The sequence below is a fragment of the Struthio camelus genome, chromosome 27, assembly GCF_040807025.1.
Source record: "Struthio camelus isolate bStrCam1 chromosome 27, bStrCam1.hap1, whole genome shotgun sequence".
In the NCBI taxonomy this organism is placed as follows: Eukaryota; Metazoa; Chordata; class Aves; order Struthioniformes; family Struthionidae; genus Struthio; species Struthio camelus.
Genome location: NC_090968.1, coordinates 5172843 through 5191758, shown reverse-complemented (window position 1 = coordinate 5191758; position 18916 = coordinate 5172843). Strand labels below are relative to the sequence as shown.

General features: G+C 49.8%; 1 protein-coding gene across 1 annotated transcript; it reads left to right on the top strand.

Annotated features, from left to right (window-relative positions):
• The first annotated feature begins 6109 nt into the window (after positions 1-6109).
• On the top strand, positions 6110-16633 carry CHMP7 (charged multivesicular body protein 7). The gene is made up of 10 exons (XM_068921011.1): positions 6110-6438; positions 8152-8326; positions 9838-10023; positions 10848-10981; positions 11387-11435; positions 11756-11875; positions 12186-12284; positions 12911-12971; positions 13762-13923; positions 14775-16633. The coding sequence occupies exons 1-10, from the start codon at positions 6149-6151 to the stop codon at positions 14837-14839; spliced, it is 1341 nt and encodes a 446-aa protein (XP_068777112.1). The 5' UTR covers positions 6110-6148; the 3' UTR covers positions 14840-16633.
• The last annotated feature ends 2283 nt before the right edge of the window (positions 16634-18916 follow it).

Here is an 18916-nt window from a genome sequence, read left to right as displayed (position 1 = left end):
TTCCTGGGTGGGTAGTTATATGACAGGCCCCAAAAGTATGCAGGGCCTTTTGTTTAACCAAAACCATGTGTTCTGTGTTCTAGATACCACTGACTTCAGCTCAAGTGATTCAGGGCCTTAGAGAACAACTCATTTTTCAGTTAGGTCAGAATAAATGCTATTTAACAGCCTTACTGCATTTGCAACTTCAGATGGCCATGCCTGGCCTTTGTGCGATACGGCACCCTGGCTGTATCCAGCGGGACTGTGAAGGACCCTGTCTGTCTACTCTCCAAAAAAACCAACCTGACGCCATTTATGGGACTTGCCATTTATGGGGCATTTATGGGATCGCATAAATCCATATGGGCAGGAGGCTGCACATGGGGCAAGGGGATGCAGAAGTGAGAACATATTTTAGAACTGCTGCTTCCCAGTTTGCCCAATAATGTACACTGTGCCCTCAGGTGCACCTCAGCAGGGTGAGAACAACCTTCAGCACCGAGACCCCAAGGCCTAATCCCGTTCTGCCAAACACTTGTTGCGAAGCTGCAGTTCTTTGTCCATCTGTCTCACTCTCTCTGTTTATACAATTGGACTAATGGAGTTATCTGTGCTGACAAACCACAGCTTTTCCACAGCTCTGAGCAAAGACGGCTTTCTGCTGTGCCGTGGGTATTTAAGCTAATGAGCGAGTTGAGTGATGTGAGCCTTCTCCCACTCCCCAGCCCCATCCCAGCCAGATGCTGCAGCGCCGGGTGGGACTCCCAGGGCCGGTAACGTCATTCACCCGCCAAGCAAGAATTTCCACTGCTTGGCTGCAGCCATGCACAGAGCTGGCACGCAGAGCATTTCCATTTAAGGCCCATTTGCAGACGAGGCACCGGTCTCAGGCGGGAGAGGGGTGTTTTTATCACTCACAGACAGGCCCCCTGTCACTCCCCCAGGCCTTATCGCCGCAGGCCTCCCCGTCTCCGCAGCTCCGTCTGAAGCAGGAACCGTTCAGAAGCCGGGGAGATTGCACCACAAGAGCAGCGGCGGGCGTAAACGAAGTGCATGGAGAAGCCGGGGGGGACCCACCGCAGTTTTGTGATGCCGAGTTTCGCCCTGCTTCCGCAGCTCTATTGCAAGTGGAACATAAAATGAGTCCAAGAGTTTGAGCAGAGCCTTGGCTCTCCTCCCGGCTCCTGTCCCCCCGCCCCGTGGCCAGGAGCAGGGACACTTGACACCAAAGTGGGAAATGCCCACGCTGGACAATTATGCAATAAACAGCCCTGAGGGGAAGTCTACTCCTATCTGCCACAGTTAGCGGTTAACCTCACGCGAGCTAGCTAACGCTGTGGTGCTCAAGGGTTCACACCCTCCACGTATTTTCATCCTAATGATGCATCTCTTTGCTCATGGGCTTCTTGTTTATGTCCATCCTTAAAAGAGACTGTGTGGAGGTGAAGGTGACTCTAATCTCTCCTTCCAGAGCATCTTTCTTTTAACTGGGATCTGTGGCACATCTCTGTGGGGGTGATGGGGTACGTGTCTATACATTACTTTTTGAATGTCAGCATTAAGCTTTTCCTCCAGATTTTTGCTGCCTCTTGTTTGTTTTTTGTTTCCTGAAAGGGATTTGAAGCTGTCTGATAATGTTGACCTTCCCTCTCAGGATAAACAAATGATTTTTCTCATAAATGCCAGGTTCCTCTTTAAAAGAGGGAGGATGCTCTTGCAGACAGTCCACTGTGTGGACTTCATGAGAATGGAGCTTAATTCCCCACTGCATCACGGTCTCTTTCCTGAGTAACTCCGGACAAGTCACGGAGTCTCTCTGTGCCTCCGTTCCCCCCTGTGCAACAGGGGGATGTTAATGCTTCTCTTTTCGCTCCCTGTGCCTGCTTTATCTTTGTGGTTTGTGAGATGCTCATGGGTATGTATGGAGCAGGTGGGGGAATTTTGTCATCCTTTCTCCGTTCACCTTTCCCGACGCAGCTTCCCCACCTCTGTCGTCTCTGGGCAAGTGAAAGGGTTAAACGTTTCCCCTTATGAATGCGAACCCAGGAGGCTGGCTTGACTAAAAGCAAGGGGAAACTTTAAACAGCAGACATCAAGTTTCAGCTAAGATCTACTCCTTTCCCTGCCCTCCCCTCCCTCCTCCCATTTCCTCCCCTGGAAACAGGACTTAAAAGGTGCTTTGTGAGTCACACCAGGCGGAGGAAGGCCAGGAGCCTGAGGGAGGCACAGGGCGACCGCAGTGCGCCCGTTGCGGACTGGACTAGCTAAGAGCGTGACCTGCAGCGCGGACTGGACTAGCTAAGAGCGTGACCTGCAGCGCGGGAGCAACAGCCCAGGCTCCTCTCGAACTGAGGGATCTGCCCGGTTGGCAAGCCTGAGGCTTGAAATGATCAATATCACAAAAACATCCAACTTGTGGGAAAAGCCGGCCTGCTTATTGAGAAAAGTCAGTGCTCTTTCCGCCTTCTGCTGCTAAACCTTGGAGAGCTAAGTCTTTGCGGGAAAAGTTACGATGTTAGAGCAGGCGAATACAGCCTCCGCCCGCAGAAAAGCCTGCATCCCGTCCCGCTCCAGGCGCTGGCTAGATGCAGGATGACTGTTCTTGCAGTCAGACTAGTCTGCAGGCAGCAAGACGTGTTTACTTGGTGGAGCAGGACCGTATGCGGCGATGCCCAATGCCCAGTGGGGCCAGTGTTATACACTGAGGATGCCTTGAATCTTTTTGTCCCTTAATCCCAATTAAATCAAAGCGTATGGATATGTTCTTCGGTCAAAATATATATTTTAAAAATTTCTTTCCTGTGTCAAAGATTTTTCCATAGGTGAATTTAGGGTTACATAGGGAGTTTCCTGAGTGGCAGGATTTTGATCCAACAGGAGCTGGATCACGCCATCGCTCGGCTCTTATTATTGCCGAAGATGTGAAGCCGCACCGCAGGTTCAAGGCTGGCTTTCTCAGGTGTATAAACACAGCGCCGTGCGGTTCCTTTGAACGAGACTGGTGGTCAGACCCCACAGTATGGTTTCCTGGACGCAATGTTTATCTTGGTGACCGCGGCCAAAACGTGCCCTCCGTTGTGGGGGACAGCTGCGCCGGGTTTTGGCATTAAAGTTCAGAGAGATCAGGGTCCTCTGGTGTGAATGGCTTCCTAGTCGTAGGGCAACATTATTTGGGGAACAGCACTGAAAGGATTACTATGAAATTTCAGCTTGACATAGAAAGCTAGAGAGGAGATAAAAATAGACTCCTGCCTCTGCTGAGTCATCTGCTGCTTTAAAACATGTATAAGGATAAGTTCAAAGACTGCGTTGGGACCTTGCCTTTGCTGCAGCATGTAAGCCTGATCGGGAAGAAGGCCAAGGCAGTGTTACCAAAACCTCTGAATGGATCATCAGTGGCTTTTATTTACTGAAGATATCAATGCCCTTTGCTTGCCAGGACAATGGGAGTCAGCAGGGCTGCATTAATGACTGACTCCCCGATGATGAACGTGGAATAACCTCAATAAAAACAAAACCAGCAGACAGCAACATTTGTGAGCAGTCTTGTGTTGCAGCCGGAACAGCCTCCTGCACAGCCCAGCAGAGCCCTAGGCGTACCTCTGATAAAAACACAAAGCAAAACAAGCTCCACGTCCTGCATCTCTGCGGGCACAGCTCGGCACCACACTGACCTTTCCTGATTTCTGGAGCATCCTTGTGGGTGCAGGATGGCTCTTGTGTCCCAGCTGTTACAGGGTTAAGATCTTAACGGTTAAAGTTTACATGCCATCCACCCGCCTCAGACCTGGTGAGGAATTGCAGCACGTAGAGACAGACTGAAACCATCCTTTCCTCTGTGCCTCTAAGGGATGCCAAAACCACTTGAGACATCTGGAAAGTCCACGCGCACATGCTAGAGGGAATTAAAACTCCCTCAGCGTTTGCGGTTTTGTCTCCATCGTGCGACGCCTGATTGACCCCTGAGCTATTTAGTATATTCACATGGGATAGGGAATCCCAAGCCCACAGACACCAGCCCATGTCCCAGGCACAGCCCTATTACCCCCCTGTTTTGCAAGTACCTACAGCCTGCTGGCTTCCTGCACTCCCTGCTCCATCTCTGTCTCTCTGGGTTGCAGCTGCCTCCTCCACAGCCCCGAGAAGGTGGCCTCCAGGTCCCTGCTGAGATGCACCACAGTGGAAGCAATCCCTGAAGCCCAAGGAGCGGTCTGGGCTCAGCACAGCCTCAAAAGAAGGTGAGCAGTAGCCTTCTCCCAAAACACACATTGGTTGCTTTCTCTCATGGGCAAGAAATACCACATATGGTGAATGTGCTGAGATACCCAGACCTTGCCAGTTCTGCTTAAGCATCAGCATTTGCCCCCTTATTTTTCAGCAGCATTGAGCTTTGCTCTGAAAAGTCAGACTTTGTATTAAGCTGCTGAGAGCCACATATCCCCTGCTCCTCTCCTGCATCTTGATGCTGAGGTGAAGCAAGTCGGTTGCCCTTTGGCAACGGGGGTGGGGGGAGGAACGTAAATCCCTTAAACCGCACCGCTCCGTGAGCGGGGCGAGGGGAGGAGGGAAAAAAAAGAGCAGCAGCAGCAGCAGCTTGAGGACAGGAAAACCTAGAAGCAGCCAGGGCTTTTGCTCTGCGGACTGTTATGAGAAACTTGAGTCACCGTGCAGCGCCGCAGCCATCGCGAGCCGAGCCCCGGCAGGGTCAGGTGCACGGCGGCCGAGGTGCGGCACGTGCGTTCAGCGCCCGCTCGGAGGCATGGGGGAGATAAGGCTTTAACTACGCCCCTTCTCCCTCTTCAGATCTCCTGCTACCGTAACAAGCGCCAGCTCTGTGTGGCGCTGGGTGGATGATCCTGGCTGTCGAGCACGATGTCGCGCGTCCCTGGGTCACGGCTCAGCCAAGCCGTTCAGTTGAGCCGAGCAGAGGTATGCGCAAACACGCCGTTTTGATCAACGATTGCACAACTCTGACCCTGCAGATGATTCCGCGCTCAGAATCTGTTTAATTAGGCTCAGTTTGGACCTCAGGAAGGTGATTTTCAGTAGGAGGACAGCGCAGCCCTGGAAGAGACCCCCAGGGAGCCAGGGGGATCTCCAGCGTCGGAGGCTTGCAAGGCTTGGCCGGGCAGAGCCGCGGCTGACCTGGCCAACCCTCCCGTGAGGCTGTCCGGGCATCGTCTGCCGGCTGCGCCTCCGGGTACAGCACTGCGGAGCTCTGGGCTTCGTTGGGGCGTAGCAGCAATACAAATAAAGCAAGAAAACAGAAACAAAATGACAACAGCACAGTCTCCGCCAGGTGCCACAGTCCCGCCGTACTCCTAGAGCAGATCTGCAGCCTTGAGGTCAGTCAGTCCCTCGACATGTCAGCCTCGTGTGAAACCACTGCTCTTCCAGCTTCTGCCAGGGACTTGCTTGTCTCTGATCTTGGTTTACCGGCTTTGGCCTAGAGGATGCGGCAGGACTCACGGGCTTAGAAATGCACCAAAGCCCTCAGGTTGCTCAACCCAGAGGCTTCACGGTTGTCGGCGCTCCCTCTCCGAGGGGGTGTGAAGCGCTGACAAAGCCCCCGGCCGGTGCCGCGCGGCTGCCCAGAGCGCGTTTTGCTGAAGGCGGGAACCAGGAGACCTCGCGCGCTCTCAGCATTCCCAGCGAAATTCCCAGCTCTGTGGGCCGGGCCGGGCCAGGCCGGACTAGGCCAGGCAGCAGCCAGGCCCAGCGCCGTGCGACCCCAGCCGGGCGAGAGCGGCGAGGCGACGGCGGCGACCTTTCCCCCGCACAATGACGCCACTTCCCCGCCGCGACGTCAGCCCGTGACGCCACGCTTGCGTCACAGCCCGCCCCCCCCCCTCCGCGAGGCCAGCGGGGGAGGGAGCGAACCCCGCCTCCAAAGCGGCCGCCGCAATGCATTGCGGGAAAGAGGCGGAGGGGGAAGGGTGCGCGCAGCCGGCCGGCGCTCGGCGCGCATGCGCAGGGCCGTACCACGCCGGGCGGCGGCGGCGGCGGCGGGGGGGGTGGCGCGGGGCTGGTCCACACAAAGGGCAGCGGGGGGGGGGGTTGGTGGCTGTATGCGCATGCGCGGCTCGTCCAGCCGGCGGGCAGGCGGCGGTGGTGGGCCGGGCCGGGCCGGGCCGGGCCGCGGCGGCGGCGCCGGGGCCTCGCGTCGATGTGCAGCCCGGGGCGGGCGGCGCCTGGGCCGGCGCCGGCGGGGGACCTGCCGCCCGAGTGGGAGACGGACGACGAGCGCATGGCTTTCCTCTTCTCGGCCTTCAAGCAGAGCCGCGAGGTGAACAGCACCGAGTGGGACAGCAAGATGGCCTTCTGGGTCGGGCTGGTGCTGGCCCGCGGCCGCCGCCGGGGCGCCGTGCGCACCTGCCTGCGCGAGCTGCAGCAGGGCTTCGAGCGGCGCGGCAGCGTCCCGCTGGGCCTCGGCGCCGTCCTCCGCGAGCTCCTCAGGTACCGCCGCGGCGGGGCCTCGGGGGGAGGCTAGGGGGCAGCGGGCGGGGGGCCCCTGAGGGTGGTGGGCCTCGGGGGAGGGCAGTAGGCCTCGGGCGGGGGGTCCTGAGGGGCAGCGGGCCTCGGGGGGGGGCCTGGGGGCAGCGGGCCTGAGGGGGACTTGAGGGCAGCTTGGTGGGGGGGGAAACGAGCCGCGGGAGGGGCCTAGAGGGAGGGGGGGCTCGGGGGGGCAGTGAGCCGCAGGGGGGGGCCTGAGGGTGGCAGTGGGCCGCGGGGGGGGGGGGGGCAACGAGCTGTGGGAGGAGGCCTGAAGGGGCAGCGGGCTTGGGAGGGGGCCGGGGGGGGCAGCAAGCCTCGAGGGGGAACCTGAGGGGGGCAGCGGGCCTGCGAGGGAGGCAACAGGCCTGAGAGAGGGTCTGGGCATGGTAACGGGGCTGGGGGGAGCAACAGGCTTGGAGAGGGGCAGCAGGCCTGGCGGGAGGCAATGAGCCCGGGGTGGGGGTGAGCAGGAGAGGATAACAGGCCTGAGCAGGGCCTGGGGGATGGTAACAGGTCTGGGGGGAGAGCAGGCCCCCCTGGGGGGGGGGGGCAGGAGGAGAGGGGGGAAACGGGCCTGGGAGAGGGGCAGAATGGACCAAGGGGGGAGACCCTTGGGCCTGCGGGTGGGCTGCCCTAGGATGCAAGGGGTTCGGGGGATAAAGAAGGGCTGGAGGGGAGCCCGGGGGCTCTCTGTGAGGGAGGGGGTGCAGCTGGGCACAGGGAGCAGGGTTCGGGGTAGGGGCTTGCGCGAGAAGATGCCTTTGGGGGCAGGGGGCCGTGCACAGGGAGGGGGTGTTGGGGGGAGCCCTGTGCATGCAGAGGGTGAATGGGGGAGCCCCATGCATGGGTGAGGGGCTCTGTGCAAGGCGAGCGCATAGAGAGGGAGCCCTGTGCGGGGAGGGGGTGTTTGGGAAGAGGGGCGCTCTGCGCGTGGAGGTGCCAGGGGCTGCTGGGCATGGCAGAGGGGCTGCAGCAGGAGGCTTGTGCATGGGAGCGGGGATGTGAGGGGCTGCTCCGTGTGGGGAGGGCAGTCCCTGGAGGCGGATGCATGTAGGGGGGCGATGCGTGGATGTGGGGGGCATGCTGTGCCACAGGAGTGCGCAGGCAGCCCTTGCCAGCGTGGGGAAAGGTGGCATGGGGAGCTCTGTGCTGTGCCGGACGGCAGGCAGCCTGGAAGATGTCTGCTGAATGCATGGCAGGGAGATGCCCTGCAGGATGCTGGATAACTGGAGGGTAAAAGGGGATATGAAGGGAGGCTTGGTGGAGGGGATGGTTGCGCATGTATGTGATAAGTACTGGGAGCATGGGAGAGTATGAAGATGCTTTGTGCTGTAAAAAAGTGACTTCCCCAGTCAATTTCATGGAAGAGAAAACATGAAGGAGAAACTTGTGCATCTAGAAAAACTGGGAACAAAATGTCCTCGTGTTGAGAGGGAGCCTGGGAGGAGAGGAAACGTGGTCTGTGCACTTTAGTTGATATAACAAGTCAAACTTCAGATACAAGCTGGTAGCAGAGGACTCTGCCAGGATTATCAATGTACAGTGTGTAGAACAAAGTTTCGGTTAATCATTCTCCAATTCAGCGCTCTTGCTTGCTGCTAGTTTTTCCTTCCTCTGTAAGGATTCAGGGTTGGCCATATTCAGTTCAGTAACACATGCATTTCTTTTCTGCAGACGTGGCAAAATGCAGAGAGAGTCGGACTTCATGGCCAGTGTAGACAGCAGCTGGATCTCTTGGGGTGTGGGAGTCTTCATTCTGAAACCCCTGAAGTGGACTCTGTCAAGTGTGCTGGGTGACAGTAAAGTACCTGAGGAGGAAGAAGTTCTGATTTTTGTGGAGCTACTTCAGGTAAGCGTTGTCTGGAGCTTTCTTATGCATCTCAAAAAAAAAAAAGGGAAAAAAAAAGAAAAGAAAGTAATGAGTGATTTTTATGCGCTAGCAGGGAAATGTCAGGGTTGAATAGAAGGCTGCTTTTGTACTTCTTAAGTGTTTTTTTAAACATTTAGAGAGATGGGTGGAGTAATAACTCATGAATAAGAAATAGTTTGTATTTACAGATGTTTCTTGAAATTAATGTAATGATTTTTCACTGACTTTGAAGAAATAGATGACCGGCTTGCCTCGTTCTCTAGGAAGCCTAATAGTGTACTGTGAGACCACTGTAAATCCCAGGTTTAAGTTAGTGGAAGTATAGTATACGAGAGAAACTTGCAGATTGAGTGCCATCTGTTGTGGGGAGAAATGGGTGACTTAGATGTCACTGGCTGTCACTCCAATGTATCATGTCTCTGCTGAACTCGCATGTGCTTCATTAAAGGCTGCTTTCGCTTCAGAGTTCGTGCTTTCAGCTTGCCTTTTCAGACATGATGTGAACTGCTGTTACGTCCTGTCAAAGACCCTTTTCTGTGGCACGTTGTTAGTGGTAGACCTGTGGGTTGCATTGTGAATTCATACAGCTCATTGTTGCTCAGTCTAACTTGGATGGTGCTGTGCTGACACAGTTGAGACCTTGGGTCATTTTCTCAGTGTTGCTAAGCTTTTTCTTTTCTTTTTCCTTTTTTTTTTTTAAAGGAAGGGGGGGAAAAAAAAGTTGTTACTCTGTTTAAAAACAGCACCAGGACTTGCTGCTGTTGTATGCAAGTGGCCTCTAAATGACTGGGACTGGCAGACATGAAAGAACTCTTTAGATGTTATAGTTACTCTGATAGCACACAGCGTATTTCCTCTGCAGTAGGCATTCTGTGGTCCTTTCAGGAGGTGTATGTTTGGGAAGGGAGAGAAACCTTTTATAAAGGTGCCTGGAAAACCACAAGCTTTGATGTGGAATTTGAGGGTGGATGGAAGCAGAAAGAGTTGTTTCTTTAGTCTTGAGTGGACTGTAACTCCAGTTACGTGCTTCTCGCTTGAAATGGGGAAATCTTTCTTTTTTCTCTGCCCAAATATAAATGATGCAAAATGATTCTTGAGTGCAACTAGAGCGTGGATTAAAGACAAGCTGAAACCGAGGGGAAAACTTCAAGAAACGTAGCAGTGACCGACTTGCTGACTGCGTGGTGCTAATGTTTTCCATGGCATTTGCACAGGGAACAAACACGGATGGTGTAATTCTGGCTCCAGTGGAAAACTGTGATATTTTTGCATTCCTTTAATGGTGGTATTTTTAGAGCATTATGAATCCTTATGCACCTTCTGAATTTCACATACAGCTCATTTTGAAAATCCTTGTCTCACCCAAATGTGATGCCTCCAACTTTTCACCTTTAGGTGTGTGGGAGGGAGCAGGTGTGGCCTTGGCAGTCCTTGTGGGAAAAGGAATAGTCCTGTATAAACTAACGGATAGTTTTGTTGCTTCCTTTCAGGAAAAGGCCGAGGAAGTTTATCGCTTATATCAGAACTCCGCGCTCTCTTCTCACCCTGTTGTTGCCCTCTCAGAGCTGCGTTCCCTCTGTGCCAACGTTTGTCCAGATGAAAGGACGTTCTACTTGTTGCTGCTGCAGTTGCAGAAGGAAAAGAGGGTCACAATCCTGGAACAGAATGGAGAGAAGGTACAGGGTAAAGGTGACTGCTTTTGGGTGGTATAATCCCTGTCTTGCATTTCATATGGCTGAAAGAGCACTCACTTTTAGCTAAATGTTGATGTTGGAGTACACAGAACTAACTTTTCCAAACATTGAAGCTCACTATAGGCAAAACTAAATGTTTTTTGCATGATAGGTTCCTATTTTCCCCCTTCAAACGTTTGTAACGTTACGCATGTAATTTGACAGCTAGCAAACTGGCAGTAAAGCAACTAGCTTTACGCTTACAGGCTGACAATTCCCAGGAACGCTGCACAACATTTCAGGATACTGGTCTTGCAGAGAACCTGAGAGCCGCTTGAAAACTTGCAGAAGATTAGAATCTCTGAGCTATCCACGTTGCAATTGTTCCACAAATTAGAATCAGTGCTCCACTTCCTGTGAAAAGGTTTTCCTGTTTGACAGGAACTACAGAGAATGCAGGCTCTGTGATCTCAGATGCGGCATGTTTGTCCACACTGTTCTGCGTTGTACAGAACTGAAGTTCTTGGAAGTGTGACACTGCCAAATACCGTTCAAAGCATAGCATAACCGTACAGTAGGTGTCTAAATTGGTAGTATCTGTAAAACTGTCCTAGTGCTTTCACGTCTTCAGGGTGTTCTACTGAAGCCCTCTGGTTTCACGTTGAGGTATCTTCATCCTGTCTAGCTTAGTATTGGATTATATGACAATTGGCCTTGAATAAAGTTGTAGGTGTGCAAAGCATCTCCTCTTTCCATTAGAGAGGAATTCTAGTGCAAGCACAAATTCTGGAGACAAGTGACTCAAGAATGTGGTTCTCTTTCTTTAGATAGTGAAGTTTGCCCGAGGTCTTCATGCCAAAGTCTCTCCAATGAATGATGTGGACATTGGAGTATATCAGTTGATGCAAAGTGAACGGCTGCTGTCACAGAAGGTGGAGTCCCTTTCCCAGGAAGCAGAGAAGTAATTTGGGGACGGGTGGTGGGAAGAACTTCCCTGTGATGTAGAGCTTTGTATTCCTGTGACATAGTTAAGAATGAAGCTGTCCTCTTTAAGTGCCAATCATTCTTCCTTGTTTGGTAAATGCACTGGTTACAGTACGTGGGGTAGGACAGGTTTTCCCGTCCATGTTCGGTATCCACGTGAAAGCAACGGGCAGTGAGTGGATGTCGAAGTTGCACCAAGATTTGGAACGCATTCAAGGGCTATCTGTGGAAATGCTCCAATGCCTTAATGGTGGCTGTATTTGAAATATACTGGTACTCAGCCACCTGTAGCTTAGAGCAAGGTAGTGATGCTGGTAGCGGATTTGTAAATAGCTACTAGTTGCAAAGGAATAAGCTCCTTTTCCTTTTTGCCTCTGTACAGGTGTAAAGAGGATGCCCGGAATGCTTGTAGAGCTGGGAAAAAGCAATTGGTAAGTACTGTTCTGCTTGGGAAGAACTACAAGTTAAACATCTTGGAACTGTTTTATCGCTACAGATAGTGCCTAGCATTTGGTATTGTATGCTTGATCTTAGATGTGTACAAGTGTGTTTCTGAGGCCAAAGAGCTCCTTCAGGTGGCAGTAGGCATGTATTTGCCCAAAGTGGTATGGTGAAAAGAAGTAGAATTACCTAGCTCTTAAAGCCAGGTGTCGTATGTGCCTTGCTGTACAGGGATTGCAATTCTGAGAAGATGTACTTCCTTTGGCTGCTGCTGGTTTGTGATCCAAGCCTGTGTATCTAATGTCTCCAGGCGCTGAGATGTTTGAAGTCCAAACGAAGGACAGAAAGGCGCATCGAAGAGCTGCATTCCAAGCTGGATGCAGTGCAAGGGATCTTGGATCGTATATATGCCTCCCAGACCGATCAGATGGTAGTGTGTTCATTTTGTTTTGCACTTCTCACTTCAGCTCTGCTCTTTTCATTTGTGCTGCTTACCTTCTTGTGGGAGCTCCTATCTGAGGGGTGCAAGTAAGCTGGTGAGACTTCTTTCTCTGCCCTAGGAGAAGGCAAGTCTGATCTTGGGGTATTGCTGTGAGGAAACCCACTTGGGGTTCCGTTTTCTCCTTCTGTGCTAATACTGCTCTGGAGGCTCTGCTTAGATAATGGGTCTTGAAAGGAGCTTGCACTGCCTGTTGTTTGCTCTTGCTCATTCAGCATTATACGTCTTTCCCTTTGTTAAGGTATTTAATGCCTATCAAGCCGGTGTGGGAGCTCTGAAACTGTCTATGAAAGATATAACTGTGGAGAAGGCTGAGAACCTGGTGGATCAGATACAAGAGGTACTGAAATAAGAGCACATCTGCATAAATGAGCGAGTAGTGGGTGGATGTGCATAGAAAACTTGCCCAGATATTAATGCTGAGGCTTCTGACACTGTTTTGTTTCTGTTCTGCATGTCATCAGAGCAAACTGACTTAATCTCGATCTTTTTAAACAAAAAAGCAGAAGTCTTCAAATAACCGACTCTGTTTGGTTTTACGTATTTTCATTTATTGCTGGCTAGTACGCTACACTTATGTACTTCATGTGTTCTTCTGGTTAGCCATATTTGTGCAAGCACGCAGCTCTCATTAGCAAATGTTTAGCACAATGTATTAAAAAGAAATAAGTGATGCTTTTGGAAACTGGAATGCAACTACATGCATAAAAATGGGATCTTAAAATGGCCTAGCCTATAATCTCATAGCACTTGTTAAATCATCTTCCATGTTGTTTCTTTCACTACTAAAACACCAATCATGTTGTACCTCTTTTGTGCCAGTACCTGTTGCCTTTAAGTCGACTTTTAATTTGTTGGTGGTTTTTTTTTCATTTTCTTTTTTATCTCTACTCTTGCCATAACTGACTACACCAAGACATAAGATCAGTTTGTATTCTCTATCAAATTCTGTGTATTTCTCCTCAGCTCTGTGACACTCAAGATGAAGTAGCTCAGACTCTGGCTGGAGTGGGGATCAATGGTCTAGGTATGTTTTGGGGTTTTCATGCCTTGCTCATCTTCTCTTTTCTCCCCCCGGCCACTGCTGGCCCAGAATGCTACTGCTGTTCACCCTTCCCCTCTGTCCCCGCTTATGACTAGCGCTCCTTCCTGGGAGGGTAGGCAGCTGCTGAAATACCAAGGATGTACCTACTGGTACCTTTAGAGGGAATGAGAATTGACAAGGAGCTCTCTTCCCTGACAGTGGGTTGCAGGGGATTTGGCATTTATGCATCCCCAAATCTCTGCAGGTCTCAGACTGGTGGTGGATTTCAATTCAGAGTTGTATAATGTTGATTTTTAAACTTATTTTTAGAGTCACTGCTGCTTGTGGTGGTCTTTTTCCTCTGGCCTGTGTGTTGCTGCAGCTTGTTTGTCTTTGTTGAAATGTTTTCCTGCCCTTAGACGCTGCAGCCCAAAGGCTTCTCCCGAGATCAGGACTGGGTTTTTGTTTATGGAGGAAACATGGGGAGTTGCTTCTTATTATGAGTAGTGGGAGGGATGTGTAGTAATGCCTCTGTTAAACTTGGACATTAATTTATGTGAGAAGCCGCCTGTCTGGGGAACAAGAAGCCTGTCCAAGGTGAAAGCAGGATCCGGTCCTCTCCTCATCGGGAGTTGCAGAAGATCCTCCTTGCAGCTAGAAGGAGATATTCAGATACTGACTGTTACTTGCAGTATGGCTACTCACATCTAGTTCTTTGCCTACTGCCTTTGTTGTATGCTGTGAAGATGCTACTTATTTCTGCTTGCAACTGAAAGTTTACTTTAATTGGCAGAGACGGACACTGAGGAACTTGAGAAGGAGCTGGATAGTCTCCTCCAGGACTCGACTAAGGAGCCTGTAGATCTGCCTCCTGTTTCCCAGAAGCCACTGAACCCTGCCATTTCTGATGCTGAGCTTGAAGCTGAATTGGAAAAACTGTCCCTTTCCGATGGAGGTATGGATGTCAGCAGGCTGTGTTAGCTAGCTACTGTTAGGATCCCATGATGACCTTACAAAATGGAAGATCTCTAGTAGAGATGAAGTCGGAGCCAAAATCTTTCCCATTTCTAGTTACGCAGTTGGAAGCAAGCTCTTGTGGTATCCCTGCCAGGTACTCGGTGGCATTGACTCTTCGGTCAGCAGTTTCGGTCTTGAGAGGGCTGTGCTCTGTGTTAGAAATTTTACCTGAGTTCCCTACTATGGTGTGTAGGGAAAGATGAAGGCTCTACCAAAGAGCTAGTGCTTTGACTAGATGTTTTTTGTTTAACAAAATGCATACAAAGCCAGGTGGAGTTTGCAGTATCTTATGCTACAGTGATAAAATAGGCCAGTGTTTTCATGCCTCTTGGTATTAAGTGTACAGCATCTTTTGTCTCTCTCCTTCTGGAATGCTTATTATGTCTCATGCCTTATACATATGATGTCTGCCTAAGCTAGTGCTAAACTAGGTTTTATTTAGAAACAGTGAATGACCAGAGTTTATGGACTTAAACTGTATGCTGAGTTCAGCAGTTCTGTCTTGGACTGGGGTAAATAGAGACTTTTCCTTTGAGGAGTCTATTAATGACTATTCAAGACTCTGTCCACATAGTTTTCTTCTTTGGGCAGCTGGATATTCTCAAATTTCAGAGCAGAAGAAAGGTTGGCATTCCATATCAAACATGAAGTCTGGGTTTTCAAGAGAATGCAATCAAACACTGAAGTATTGAGGAGCTCTGAAATTGTGTTTGTCAGTCATGGACACGATTGATCTCGTCCCTCTTCCTAGTGAGAACTGATGTCTTTCTGTTGCTGTTTTCTTTATAGATTTGGCGCAAAAGACTCCCTCTGCTTCCTCTGAACCCAAAACAGCTCTGGCACTGAATCTCTAAAGACCCAACAGTTATCCTGTTGCTGCAGCTTGAGAAATTGTCTTAAGGTTCCTTAACTAATGACTGAACTTTGGGAGAGAAGGGTAGTGCTCCCCTCTTCTTTGTGGATATCGCTTTACTAAGCAACAGGATCTTCTGCCATGACAATCCACTCTCTGGAACTGGCCCCAGCTGATGTTTGTCATCTCTGTGCTGAGATCTGCACTGGTTTTGATTTGACTTGTTATCCCAAGTCACCTGCAACATTCGATCTTCATTCTGGGAACACAATTCTCACTACTCTGCCCAATGAAGATGAACTCTTCTGTGTCCATAACAGTGCTTGATTTTTCTTTTTCTCTTTTCCTTTTTTTTTTTTTTTTTTTTTTTGCTGTGGCTGATGTTGAGAATTTGAGTTGCAGCAGTATTGCAGTTGCTCAACACCTGGCTGTTTGTGTGGTTGTTTAAAACATTTGGCACATAAATACTGTCCTTGACATAAGTTATCTGCAACAAGCTTAAACACATGTTGATAGTTCTGTCCCTCCCTGTCTGTATTTTGCACGGTCGTGGACAGCTAGACACTGTAACTGTTAAATTGTAGGAGATGTTGTTGCTGCGCTAGGGGGCAGCAATTGCAAGCACAAGACAAAATGAATTCTTCTTTCTGTAATGACACTTAAGGCCTTAAAAGGGAGACCTGCAAAAGATTTTTTTTTTAAATAAAGGAGTTCCTTATGCTGACTCTGGTGACAAAGGCTTGCAGTCAATATAAAACAATTTTCTGCTTGCTCTTACCTGAAATTTGAGCTGTTTGCTATTTTTGTATCCTTCCTGTTTGCAGAACTTTTGGAGAGCTGCAGGATGATCTGCCTTGAGATCTCATGTTGTGTTTCAGGGTGGGGGAAGAAGCGATGCATCGTTTTGGTTGGTGGATGGTTTCATATAGCAGTCTTGACCTTGCCTTCAAACTTGATGTTGCAAGATTATGGGTTACCAAAAGCAACCCAAAACAAAAGCCTATGCATGTTTCTAATGGGGGGTGGGAAAAACTAGCACAGGAACTTAAGAGGGTTTTTTAGGTGCTGCCTTTACCAATCAGAAGTTGAAATCATCATCTTTTGCAGGTCACTTTTTTTATTTGCAAGTGTAAGAGCACAAAGTCTGGTACCTACTCTGAATAAAGCAATTCCCTTGGGAGAGGAATGTGCTATCAACCGGGCTTTCTGCCCACAGAGATTGTGGAGGGCAGGAGGTGACTAGTTACATGTTTATCTGTAGTCAGTCCTCCTGTCTCTGCACCTCTCCCTGACTCGGAAAGTATTCCCGTCAGCGTTCGTTTCTGTGCTGCCTCCCATACCATGCCTCACTTCTCGAGCCAGGTGGATGGCTGCTTGGGTGAGTAGTAAGCTAGGGCTGGAGTTCCCAAGCCCCGTTTATACATGACGACCCAACGTTAGCCCTGGAGGACAGAGGACGTTTTTAGTGGTGTCGCTAGGGTGCTGCATCAGCTCTGGCTGCTTTGTCACTTCTGCTCAGGAGTGCAGACTCCCACCCAAGAAGGCATGCTCTAGCCAGCTAGTGGTGTACCCAAGCTGCCCAGAGAATTGTGTGAAATGACTTGGAGCTCTGAGTTCCCTTCCTTGTAAGCAAATGGGAGAAAAACACTGTTTTCTGCCTACATGTAATAAAGGGGAGGGGAGGACCCAGAGTCCCTTGTGATGCCGCCTTTTCTTTCCCTGTGTCACTGATCACTGATACTAATGCTATTCCCGCTGTGCTTCTGCATCTATAAAAGTTGTCTGCTGAAAGTAATTAGGCAGATTTCTGGGCTTCTTTGTCAAAAATCCAACAAACTGATATATCAGACTTAGATTTCCCTGAGCTTCCTTTCTGTGTTTAAAAAAAAAAAAAATAGTTATTGCATCTAATTTGAAAAGATGTCTGTTCCACCAAGTAGCCCATGCTGCCTTCTGGTTTGCATGGCCTCAGTTTTATGAGTATCAACTTGGAAAGGTTTGCTTCTTTCCTTCTGCTTCAGCTTTTCTTATTTTGCCTTTTTGGTTCTTTTTCTGACTTTCATCATTGTTACTCTTACATGTCTCAAACTAATCCAGTTCAGGGGCTCGGGCAGAATACAGTCCTTCTACTTAAGGGACCTTGTGGGCATTTAGGAAACTGCCATGCTAGGAAGTCAGTTCTCCTAACTGCCCCCTTGTTTTTTTTTCACTAAGCAGTATATAAGCCTTTATTCTGGGACAGTTTTTGTCCGACTCCTTGTAGTGATTGTAATTAAGCAGGTGTAGCTGGGAAGCTCGATATCATTCTTGCCTTTTGTCTAAAGACAACGAGTCTAAATGTGGAGTCACCCTGGTACACAAGCACTACTCAAGAATGAAATTACTCTTACTCCTACATCCTATTAAGATGCCAAAAGTAGGCTCTGAATTCACAGGCCAGCCTGTTTCCTCTGGCAAGAGGTCTGATCTGAGCTGGAGTACTGATCCCTGGAGAGCTGCTTTTATTTATTTATTTTTCTTCTCCCCTTTTCTTGTTCAAGGGGGGAGGAGGAAGTTTCTTGCTCCTGTGTTTGTGGTGTGCTGTATGCAGTGCAACTCTGAAGGCCTGGTCGTTTTTGCTTAGGTCTTGCCTAGAATCGGCATCTCTGGATCTTTTCTGAAGGACCCGAGAACTCCTTGCGTCTCCCCCGCTATCGGAGCTTGTACCTTTGTGGGAAGTAAGATGCGAAGTGGTTCCTGTAGGAGTAAACAGTCGATGGCAACTCTGTGTAACGGAGCTGATGGGGACAGCCAGCCTTCCAAAGGGCTGGAAGAGGCATTTAAGAGTTAAACCCCAGCAGTTGCTGCTTTACTTGAAGTAGGTTGTAATTTTCCTCCTCTGATGCCAAGTGGGGAATGTAATCAAGATGGCTGAATAGCGAATGTTAAATACATCTCAGTGAGCCAGAGGAGAAGGGAAATAGAGGGCACCTTCTTGCTGGCTGAGGAAATTAAATACAAAAACATAAAGCTGAATTGCCCCCAAACTGGAATTTGATCATATTTGTGCTGTATAAAGTAGTACTTGATTCCTTGACAAACTGATAGCGGCGTATGTAAGGAAATAATAGCAACTGTTTACTAATATAACACTGCAGAACAGTTTTCCCAGTAGGGAAGACTGCATCTAGCAGGCAGGAGGAATCACACTGTGAAAAAGGGCCACTGCCTATATTTTGTTTGCCTATGACACCAAGGGTTGACAGTTCTTTCTTCAAAGGAAGCCAAATCATCTGTGCAGTAAATACTAGCTGAACTGTATTGTAAGATGCACAGAAATGGGATATCGTGTTGGATCCCTTCTCATCGCATCCTTGCCCTTACCTCCCCGGCTTTGAATGTGTGCTTCGGTGTAAGTTGTGGGCAAAGGCAAGATCCTCCCTTAGTCCTTAAGCTGTAAGGAGGAGGAAGCCTTCCTTGTATCTCGAGCAGTAATTTCCAGGAACGCCTCCTGTCTGAAGGGTGTCTGCCTTGGCATGAGCGACCCAAGTCCTCTGCGAGCTCACGGTCCGAGCCTCTGCTGTGTTTTAGTGCCACGTGGCAGAACGCCTACCACAGCTGCTCCCTTGAAGAGCAATGAACGTGTCCTCTGGTGTGTGTGTGTCTTACAACTTAGATCTCAAATCTTTGTGCCCTCCCTAGAGAATGTGAAGAAAAACACTCTTTCAGGCACGGAGGACAATGTATTTACATGCATTCCTGCATAGGTTCACGCAATTGCCGTACGAGAGGGACTTAGCCGGGGCCCTGTGCTGCCTGGGGAATTACTGACCCTCCTTTTTCCTCTGATGAAATCCTGCTAAGGAGGGAGGGAGCTGGGTTGGCACTGAGAAAAGACCCAAGTGAAAGGGCTGAGGCATGAGCCGGCCGCTGGTGCCATCTAGCTGCTACTCTTGGCATAGGTGCTCGGCAGGAGGCTGAAAGATGATGGAACTAATGAGGCTTCATTAAATAAAACCTTATCAAGTAAATAATGTGACACATGCAACAAGTTTCTTTAACCTATCACAAAGCAAATACACTGTTTATTTTAGGAGTA